At 37.5% G+C, this 11,688-nt stretch overlaps 1 protein-coding gene across 1 annotated transcript; it reads left to right on the top strand.

Annotated features, from left to right (window-relative positions):
- Positions 1 to 261: 261 nt before the first annotated feature.
- On the top strand, positions 262 to 5,572 carry LOC120082843 (protein SMAX1-LIKE 6). The gene is made up of 3 exons (XM_039038180.1): positions 262 to 2,036; positions 3,249 to 3,492; positions 3,581 to 5,572. The coding sequence occupies exons 1-3, from the start codon at positions 841 to 843 to the stop codon at positions 5,447 to 5,449; spliced, it is 3,309 nt and encodes a 1,102-aa protein (XP_038894108.1). The 5' UTR covers positions 262 to 840; the 3' UTR covers positions 5,450 to 5,572.
- The last annotated feature ends 6,116 nt before the right edge of the window (positions 5,573 to 11,688 follow it).

Here is an 11,688-nt window from a genome sequence, read left to right as displayed (position 1 = left end):
GTGAAAAATGTGAGTTAGTGCGAATAACGAGATAATAAACCTCTTTAATAATTGGTGAATCAAACGATGTGTAGGTTTTTTTTACTCATTCAATCCAATCCAACTTGGAGGGAGTCTTTGTCTCAGAACACCTTCGGAAAACATACTGCAGTTGTTAAGCATATGAATAAATTAAATTAAAAAAAATGAATAAAAGAAAGTAAAAGATTGACCCTCAAATTCCAAGTACCACAGTTGAGTTATTGGTCCATTTGCTTAAGTGGATACGGCATCTAATCTAAAGATCACAAAATTATGAACCCAAAAAGCAAAGTTCTAATTTTTCTCTCTAGTTTTCAAAAAACGAAAGCAAAGCAACCCATCAGAACAAAAACAGATTTTTTCTCTCGTTGAAGTTAGAGAATCAATGCTCCGAAGGTGTTTTGATGAATTGCCCCACTGAACTTCGCCCCCACTCCTCTTAACCGCTGAGCTCAACCACCGCCGTACGCCGGAGCTCCACCAACCTCAATTATCCATTAACAAGAACAATAACAACAAGAAAAAAACCAGAATCCAACTCAAACCCATCCCCTGTTTTGTATTGGTTTCTTCATTTGGATTTTGGGTCTCTCTTTTATACTCTTCCATTTCTTTCTTCTCTCTCTGGCCTACAATAATCCAATTATTTATTTCCCAAAAGTTGTTGAAGTGAACCAGTCTTTAACCTATTTCTTTTCCCTTTTCTTTTTTTAAAATTTCCCAAGAAAAATCCTTCAACTTCAATCCCATCTGTTAATCTCCCTGTTTTTGACTCTGTTTTCTGTTTATACAAAAGGGGGTTTCTTATGCTGGCCGGCGATGCCGACGCCGGTGAGCGCTGCGAGGCAATGCTTAACGGAGGAGGCGGCGAGAGCTTTAGACGATGCCGTTTCCGTCGCCCGCCGCCGCTGCCACGCTCAAACTACTTCTCTTCACGCTGTCTCTGCTTTACTCTCTTTACCTTCCTCTGCCCTTCGTGACGCCTGTTCACGCGCCCGCAGCTGTGCGTACCTTCCACGTCTCCAGTTCCGAGCACTCGACTTGTCCGTCGGCGTATCTCTCGACCGCCTCCCTTCCTCAAAACCCACTGACGAACCACCGGTTTCCAATTCCCTTATGGCTGCCATTAAACGATCTCAAGCTAATCAACGGCGGCACCCAGAAAGCTTCCATCTCCATCAGATTCATAATCAGCAACAAACCCCTTCGATTTTGAAAGTTGAACTCAAGTATTTCATCTTATCGATTCTTGATGATCCGATTGTGAGTAGGGTTTTTGGGGAAGCTGGGTTTCGAAGCTGCGATGTTAAATTAGCGATAATGCATCCTCCTCTTACTCATCATCCCTCTCGATTCTCTCGTTCTGCTCGTTGCCCTCCCATTTTCCTCTGTAATCTCACCGATTCCGATCTGGGTCACCGGAATTTTCCCTTCCCCTTTTCTGGTGGGTATGGAAACGGCGACGACGATTCCAATTCCAGACGAATCGCTGAAATTCTAGTGAGAAAAACAGGGAGAAATCCATTGTTAATCGGTGTCTATGCTGCTGATGCTCTCCAAAGCTTCACTGATTGTGTTCAGAGATACAAATCAGAGATTCTTCCAGTGGAAATTTCTGGGTTGAGAGTAATTTGTATAGAGAAGGAGATTTCTGAGTTTGTGAGTGGAAATGGGAGTAAAGAGAAAATGAGATTGAAGTTTGAGGAAGTTTTTGGGATGATTCAGAAATGTTCAGGGCCTAGTATGGTTGTGAATTATGGAGATTTGAGTGTTTTTCTCACTGAAGTAGAAGAAAAAGAAGAAGAAGAAGATAATGGAATGAGTTTTGTGGTATCTCAACTGACTGATTTATTGAAGCTTTACAATGGAAAAGTATGGCTGATTGGAGCTATTGGAACTTACAAAATGCATGAGAAATTTCTAGCTAAGTTTCCAGCCATTGAAAAGGACTGGGATCTTCATCTTCTTCCCATAACTTCCAAGCCTATGGTTGATATGTTTGGAGCTAAATCTAGGTGAGTTTTCTTTTAAGCTTTTTATATCTTCTCATCTCTTCTCAAATCGGTAGTTTTTTAATATTACTTTAGCTGCTGAGAAATGATTGAAAATCCCTCCTTTTCCATTCCTGCATATTTTTATTTAATCTGATGTGCAATGAACAAGAACAAGAACAAGAAGTAGATAAAGATGAAGAAGTACCATTTAAAATTTTGAGGGTTTGTTTTTGTTTAATGAAACATTCTTAGTTTAATAAAGCTTGTCTGCTCATTACTGCAATCATTAGAAGTATGGGATCTGTTTTTCTTTGGTTGAAGTTTGTGAGTGAATTGGGAAGAGATAAAAAGGGGGTTATTATAATGTGTTCGCAGATCTGGTTTCTTGTTTCTTGTTTTGTTTTTGCTTTCTCTTTTGATTCTTTCTGTATTATTTTATTACAGAAATGATTTTTATAATTTAAAAGTAAAGTTTTGCTTTTTAGATTATTGGGTTGTATTGTAAGATTTTGGGAAATGTGTTTTTAAATGGGAAATAGAAAGGAAGAATGTTAATGTAACGTTTGTGTTAGAATAGGACACCGATGATAAAAGGTAATTATGCTTAACTTCTACCTCTGATCATGGTTTCTGCTCATGGTTAAAATCTTGTATTTTCAGTGGTCCTTATACTTTCAAAGGATGATTTTGATTTATGCATCCAACAATACTCTTTTAAATCCACAGCTTATGACAGTATTTTGTGTGAGAGCTTACACTGTTGGGCTGAAAGTGTAATTAAAAAATGAGATAAAAGAAATAGTGGGACCAAATTGGTTACTTGTTAAAAGTATAAGGACCAAAACAGTTGTTTTGGGAGTATATTAATAGACAAAAAAAGAAAAAGATAGTAAAGACTCAAAATAAATGTTTTAAAAGTACAATGACCAAAATAAACCAAAGTTGAAATTTAGGAAACCAAAATAGTGGCTCACCCTATTGTGGTACTGTGCATCGGATGCTCTAGAGTCTTGTTGGAACACTTACTACTGATCACTTGAACACTAGAATTCTAAGTATTTATGTATATTTTTTTGTTTGGTCTAAAAATCGAGTAGCCTACTGTTAAATTTGGAGACACATGGAATCATTTAGAAACTTATATTTTCTTGAGATGCTGCAAAACCTTAGAGTAGAATCATGTTTTAAGTTCCATGTATAATAGATCTCACAGTTCTTGCTTGTAATTTGCAGCTTGATGGGATCTTTTGTTCCATTTGGTGGATTTTTTCCTTCACAATCTAATTTCCCAAGTCAGTTAAGCAACCCGAATCAATTGTTTACTCGCTGTCATCAATGCACCGAAAAATACGAGCAAGAAGTTGCTGCAATATGGAAGCCAGGATCTAGTACCATCTTTGGTTGTCACTCCGAAAGTTCCTTGCATATGCCTGTGACTGAACTTGATGCAAAATGCAAGGAATTTGATGTGCATAAGGTGTGTAACTCCTTTGAAGTCAATTTCTTTGACTTCTCTTATGTTGTGGATTGAGTAATTATCTTATGAACTTCTTGATCCAGCGCAGACCAGAGACGATGGAAGTGCATTGAGTGATAAGATAACTGGCCTACAAAAGAAGTGGAACGATATCTGCCGTCTTCATCAAAGGCAAATGTTCCCTAAACTCGACATTTCCCATACCAGGCATGGGGTGTCGTTTGAGTCAACTCGATTTGCTTTAGATCATGAAAGAAGTGGTGAAGAACCATCATCTGTAACTGCAGAAAGATTTGTAATTGGCAATCCTTGCTTATCTAGAGACTTGCAAAACAATTTAAACACAAAGCAGGCCAGGCAGACATCGGAGATTTCCGATTCTCATACCGATAATTTCCAATCGAATATTGTAATTGGACCCTCTCCGGGTGACGACGAGAGTCTCTGTATTTTCTCGAAATCGGTTGTTCCAAAAGGGCATCTTCACTCTGATAACCCATTACCCTCATCCTTAATCTCTGTTACCACTGATTTGGGACTGGGGACATTGTATGCATCTGCCAGTGAGAACAAGAGAAAAGTTGCAGACTTAGAAAGCAAAAAAGTTCACATTCAACACTTAACAGGCTCGAATCCAACCGAATATAGTAGACCAAGCAACAATAGTCCGGGCCAATCCCCCGGTTTCTCTGATCAGAATGCTGGACGGGGGCTTGATATGAGAGAATTCAAGTCACTCTGGAATGCACTGAATGAAAAGGTTAGCTGGCAAGGTAAAGCCACAAGTTCTATTGTCGAAACCATTCTTCGATGTCGAACTGGTGGTGGAAGGCGCCGTAGCTCGAATTCGAGGGGAGATATTTGGCTAACTTTCCTTGGACCAGACATGATGGGAAAGCGGAAAATTTCCTTGGCACTTGCTGAGTTGATGTTTGGAAGCAGAGAGAACCTAATCTCAGTTGACTTTGGCTCACAGGACAGAGATCGACGATCAAACTCACTCTTCGACTGCCAAGGTTTAAATGGTTACGACGAGAGGTTCCGGGGACAAACTGTTGTTGACTATGTTGCTGGGGAGTTGAGGAAGAAACCATCCTCGGTTGTCTTATTAGAGAATGTAGACAAGGCCGACGTTCGGGCTAAGAGTTGTTTGTCCCAGGCAATTACGACTGGCAAGTTTCCAGATTCACATGGTAGACAATTTACCATCAATAATACAATCTTCGTGACAACATTAATGAACAAAACGGTCAAGAAAATTTCGAATCTAGATGGTGATGAACAGACTGAATTTTCCGAGGAGAGAATACTTGCAGCCAGAAATTATCAAATGCAAATACTAGTACAAGGTTTTGCCAGTGATGTCAGTAAATGCAATGACACGAATGTGAGGATTATGTGTGCCCCCCGAGGAAGCTCAAACCTCTCGCTATTGAAAAGGAGGAAACTGGACGACGAATCCACTGAGCTGAAGAAGGCATCATCATCATCAATGTCGTTACTAGACTTGAATCTCCCATTAGAAGAGGTTGAAGATGGATCCAACGATGGTGATTGCGATAGCGACTCTGTATCAGAAGGCTCGGAAGCATGGCTAGACGAATTCCTTGAAGAAGTAGATGAAAAGGTCATGTTCAAACCATATGATTTTGATGAAGCAGCAGAAAAACTAGTGAAAGAAATAAACCTGCAGTTCAGAAGGGTGTTCGGAAGCGAGGTCATACTCGAGATTGACTACAAAATCATAGTCCAAATCATTGCAGCAAACTGGGTATCAGAGAAGAAAAGAGCCATGGAAGAATGGTTGGAGTTGGTTCTTCATAGAAGCTTTGTAGAAGCAGAACACAAGTACCAAATGGGGACTGGTTCTGTGATGAAACTTGTGTGTAAAGAAGATTGTGTAGTGGAAGGACAAGCAGCTGGGATTCTTCTTCCTGCTAAAATCAAATTGATTTGAACTCAAAGTTTTGGTTTTTTTTCTTTTTCCCTTTTTTGTTGTAATGTAAATTATTATATTTGTATAATGTTAGTATTAGCATTTTTCACCTTCTTACTCAAGTTTACCAAAAAAAAAAAAACGCTGTATGGCTAATGATTTCTGGAAATTTTTAGGCAATCAATCAGTCCTTGCTTTTGTATAGTTTGATTTTTTTTTTTTGGAAAGAAAAAATGAGTTTTGACTCAAATTATCAAGTTGATTGAATTTTATCAAATTGTATTTCAAATTTAGGTAAGTGTGATTGTCTTCTTACTTTTAAACATTTTACAAGTATTTCAATTTTTAACCATCTACATATTTTTCTAAATATTATTTAAAAGTCTTGTTTTGAGATCCAAAATAATGACGAAGTAGAAAAATTGACTACTTATAAATTTCATCAGTATAAATAGGAGAATACTATTTGAGAAAACATATTTTCCGATCAAAGGACAATTTGGAGACAATACTAAGGCTACTATAGCATGGACAAATGTTCTTTTCTCTTGAAATGTAGCAAAAAATGAGCGATCTTAAAAGAGTCCCAACAAAAAGAACATCCATTTAGGAGATTAATCACTTCATGCGCATCCGACTCTACCTCAAATGAGGGATAGACTTGAACCATTCTCGCTCCACCCCGTTGAGGCCTTCTAACACTGTTTCTACTTCCAACATACTGACAACTCGCTCCTTGTTTTTTTTTTTTTAAAATACTTTTATATGTTGAATTAATTATAAAACATGTGTTGGCGCATAAATTTGGATAGGAAAAATGTACCTAACATTTACGTGATAACAATTGTGAGAAAGAAAAGACTTGCATAACAAAGGAAAAAAAAGGGCTCCAATGCCAAAGTCAAAGATGGAGAAATCTATAATGGAGAAGTTTAAGTTATCTCATATGAAGTTATAATGATGTATTTATAGAAGATTTGATCTGGGGTTTATCTTAACCCTATTAGGATTAAGATATGAGTTTTTCCTAATTCCAAACAAGCTATGATCAAATCTTATCTTATCTTTACATTACTTTGGACCTATTTCGTTAGATCTAAATTCATCTGCAACAATATGTATGATACGAAATTGATAAAGTTCTAGAGAAAAACATATAGCTTATAGTGTGTTAAAATTTATGAACTTAGGCCACGTTTACCCCGTTGGAATGAAAAATGGGATAAACTGGTTGATTCCAACTAGACCATCAATTGGAATGGGCCTCAATTGTAAAATGGCTTAATTATGTCTATTTGCGTTTACCCATCTATTGTTTCAAAAACAGTGTGATTGTAATTTATTTTGTTTATCTCGCATCATTAATTCAATGGTAAAAATTAAAAAGACTAACTTTGTTAGTGTTTTCCAATCGACAACCCGCCTAATGAGGAACATTTCAAAAAATCTATTGACTATTAGAGCAATCTTCATCTCTTCTTCATGCTTCAACTTCCGACTTCCATTTTCTAGAGTTCATCGACGAGTTTCTTTCATCGTCCATCCGTAAGTGGAACATTTTCTGCCATTAAAGTCCATTTTCTTTACTTCGATTTATATTTTAGTCGTCTTCAATTAGATGTTCACACATTTTTGGTTAGAGCTATGATAAATCGGTACGTAACTGTGATTCATTTTGGATTGAAGTGATAGATCGATAAGGGAATGAAAAGATGAGGGTATAAATGTATTAAAATAGCCACACTGTTATTGATCAATGTACCCGTAAATCGATAATGAATGACATATTGACAACAAATGTTCTTTACTTTTTCAATGTTATCGTTCTCGAAAGAGGATCAAAGCGATAGATTGATAAGCAAATGAAAATATGGGGTGATAAATTTATTAAAATAGCCACATCGGTATCAATTAGTGTACCCGTAAGTCGATAACCTTATGTTCGAGGTAAAAGTTTGAAAGTCATTAGAAAGAATTTTTAAAAGGGAAGTGGGTCCTACTGCATATTCTAACAAAATGAGATTGAACACCCTCTAAACCTCAATCAATTAACAAGATTTGATTACAGATGAGCAGGTGGACCCCATATTTAATTATAGTTACAGATGGACATGTAAACAACAACAAAAGTAATCACATGGGGTCCACTTTTCAAATAGTAATTGATTTGTACCTTTTCAGCCAGAGTAAACATGACCTGAGTTATTCTATTGTTGATGCCAAAAGTTGACTTAGGCAACAGTAAATTTGTTTGTTTGAGGAAATCAAGAACCCCTTAAGGAAGAAATAAAATCAGTACCAAGGTGGCAAGGGCCACATCCAATCCGATGCTTAGAAACAAATTAAAGGAAGAAGTATATAAGTGAAGTACTCACAACTTACTTGCCCTTCTCTAGGCTCTCATAGATTATTTATAGTTTACTTTGACCTAATCCTTTTAGGATTAGGTTTCCAAGCCTATACAGGAGTGTTTTGGGTTATGGCTGAAGCACTTGGAATGGGCTCCAACCCATTCATGTCGTTTTATTTGGCTCCCTTCTTGACTTTTGGTCATAAATTGTGCTTTACCACCCTTCATTAATCGATTTAATATCTATCTTTATTTATGGGACAATTTTGCCTCTAGGTCCCAAACTACCCATAACATCTATGATTAATTTGTGAATTGATTAAATTTATTTTTGGACAGGACTTTATTTTATTAAAATTAATGAGCTCATGAAGATTTTTACACTGTTCTTGTTAGTTAAAATTAGTGCACGAAATAGTAAAAATTTAATCGAAGGTAAAAGTTGTAACAAATATATATGTTTATGGTCTAATATGATGAATTGAAATTTAGGGTTAGAGTTCAAATTGGTACAATTTAACCATTCAAAAGGTCAAGAATGATTTTTTTAGTACAATAAATATGAGGTTTGAAAATTTTATTATTGATCTCACGTTACTTTGTAAGTTTGCATCAAAATCCCCACATTATTTTTTTGTCTAAATAATGGATAAGATGTCTTCTATAATTTTTACGTTTGGGGAGTTTTTTGGGGTTATAAGTACTCGTAAATTATAATGATGTCTTATAAATTAATCATATAATAAGACATGGTTTGATACACTTTTGCTTTAGTTTCCTATTTTGAAATTTTTGTTTATTTTCTTCGAATTTTATTAATATTTTGTGAATGTATACAAGGTCTCATTTGGAGAGTCTTTAGGATATGGTTAAGCTCTATTCTTAGGGTGTTAATACAGTATTTTTACTTCTGTACAGTTCCTTGTAGAAGTACACTTGATAAAATACATCTTTGACATGGTATTATAGCCCTGCTAGCTGGTTTCTTCTTCCTTTTGTTCTCTGTCATCGCTGCCATCTGGTCATCGCACTAGTCCAACCACCCAAAACCCCTGTTCGGCGTGAAAAAGAACCACCCAGATCCCCTGTCCAAAACCACTGTGAAAAACTCGACCCCCGATCCCCATTGTGAAAAACTCGATCCTCGATCTTGTAGCCACTGTGAAAAACTCAATCCTCCCATGTGCAGAACTCGACCTCTTAATCCCCGGTCTAGAACTTAATCCTCGATTTTCGATCCAGAATTCGACCCCCGATCTCCTGTCCAGAACTCGATCCTCGTTCAAACTCAATTCCTAATTCCCAATTTAGAACTCGACCCCCGATCCCTGGTCCAAAACTTGATCCTCGATTGAACTCGATTGTCGATCCCTGGTCCAGAACTCGATCCCTGATTCTCGGTCCAGAACGACCCTCGATCCCTGATTCTCGGTACAGAACTCGACCCTTGATCCCTGGTCCATAACTCAAACCCTCTCATCAACCCGATTCGCGCCCAAATCAACTCCGCTGCAGCTTCGTCTAGCCGGTTCGTTGCGTCCACGCAAGCATTTGAGCCAATTTCTTCTCCTTCTAAGCCACCAAGCCACATGGAAAAAGATCACGTATTTCGTCCCATTAGTACTATTCTTGATGGGATAAATTACATTACTTGGGCCTATCGAATGAAGAGTTTCCTAATCGGATGTAAATTATGGCGAATTATCATTGGTGATATTCCCCAGCTAGTCAAGATATCCACTGAGGACAATACTAAGATTGTTGAACGATTAGAGGATTGAGATAGCAAAAACCATCAAATCATCACTTGGCTCGAAAATACATCTATACCAACCATTCATGTTCAGTTTGATGTGTTTGATGATGTCAAGAGTTTGTGGGATTTCCTGTCTACCCGGTTTCAGCCCGTTGGCTTATCTCACTACTATCAACTGCACAACACTCTAATTAATCTTACTCAGGAGACGTGGCAATCTGTTAATGACTACTTGGCTACACTTCAGCCAGTCTGGACACAATTGGATCTAGCTAAAATTAGTACTGATCACCTTCGCCTTATTAATGTTTTTATGGGGCTTCGTTCATAATATGAGTCAATATGTGCACCTTTGCTCCACCGTAATCTCTTGTCTCTAGATACAACAATTTAGGAAATTCTATTTGAAGAAAAACGTCTTGGCTCACTTCTTCTCGAAAATTGTAGGTTGTACTCGCCAGCACTCATATGCCTAATACTTCTAAAGCTTCCTTTTGTAAAAACTGTAAGCTTATTAAGTATACGTTTGATGACTATCCAAAAGTCGAGTGTAGATACTGTCACAAAAGAGGTCATATTCTGAAAAACTATCCTACAAGATCACCACGACCACCAGGACATACCTTAAAGTCTCGATCTTTTACACCTAATCCTGGCTTTGCTTTTGTTGTTGTTGTTGCATCTTTTGCTGCCTCTGAACCTTCCCCATCTACTTTTCAGATGAGTGACTTACAAGACTTTCTTAAACAGGTGATTTCATCCAATTCCTCAATGATTGTGGTCTCCCTAGGTAACAGATGGCTTCTTGATTTTGCTTGTTGCAACCATATGACATCTGATTTTTCTCTTCTGACTGCACCCACTCCTACCAAATCTCTTTCTCCCATTTATGCCGCTGATGGCAATTGCATGACCATATTCCATGTTGGTTCTGTTGACAGTTCCTTGTTATAGCTTTTCAATACTTATTGTGTTCCAAATCTATCCTTTAATCTTGTCTCCGTTAGGCAATTGTGTGACCTTGGTTTAATTGTGTCTTTTTCTTCTACTGGGTGTCAGGTTCGGAATCCGCGGATGGGACAGACGATTGGTACGGGCTGCAAGGTGGGAAGATTGTTTGAGCTCACATCTCTTCAACTTCCTATTTGTTCTCTTTCTGCCCTTGTCACTGACTTTGCTATCTACCAGTGGCATCTTTGTCTCGGTCATGCTTTTTTTTTAAAAAAAATCTGTCATTTAATCTCTAGTCACAATTTGAATAATGTCTCCAAGTTTGTATCTTTTGACTATTTGAATTGTAAATGTGCAAAACCTGCATTGTCTTTTTCCTAGTCTAATTCTATAAGCGATAGTCATTTTGACTTAATTCACTCTGATATTTGGGGACCCACTTCTATTTCCACTGTCATTGGGTATCACTACTTTGTTTTATTTATTGATGATTACTCTTAGTTTACTTGGATATATTTCCTTAAACACTGTTTTTCTCTGTCTCAAATATATATTGATTTTGCTAATATGGTTCACACTCAGTTTTCTTGCACAATCAAGGTTCTACGTACAGATAACGCCTTCTAAGTCCTTTCCTTTCTCACCCAGCAAGACACTCTTGTTCAACGCTCTTGTCCTCATACCTTTCAACAGAATGGGTGAGTGGAGCAGAAACATCGTCACATCCTAGACTTCTTCCGGGCCTAACTTCTGTCTGCCTTCTGTCCTGTAAAGTTTTGGGGTGAAGCTGCTCTTACCTTTGTCTACACAATCAATCGTCTTTCTTCATCTGTTCTTCAAAATGCTTCTCCGTTTGAATGTTTATATTGTATTTCTCCTGATTACTCTAACCTCAAGGTCTTTGGTTGTGCATGTTTTGTACTTCTTTATCCTCATGAACATACCAAATTAGAACCGCTTGCATATCTTTGTTGCTTTCTTGGCTATGGAATTGAAAACAAAGGTTTTCGTTGTTGGGACCCTCTTTCTAACAGATTCTTCATCTCCCGCCATGTCACTTTTTTGGGGGCACATTATGTTCTCTAGTCTCTCAACCTTTCATGATTCAATCTTGAGTTATCTTCCCTATGTTTCTAGTAGTTCGTTTGATCCTTTCCCTTCTTCTGCATTTTCTGATGATTTTGATCTTGAACAGCCTGTGTC

The sequence above is a fragment of the Benincasa hispida genome, chromosome 8, assembly GCF_009727055.1.
Source record: "Benincasa hispida cultivar B227 chromosome 8, ASM972705v1, whole genome shotgun sequence".
Classification (NCBI taxonomy): Eukaryota; Viridiplantae; Streptophyta; class Magnoliopsida; order Cucurbitales; family Cucurbitaceae; genus Benincasa; species Benincasa hispida.
The sequence above is the reverse complement of the archived record's forward strand: the minus strand, read 5'-3'. Positions and strand labels throughout refer to the sequence as shown.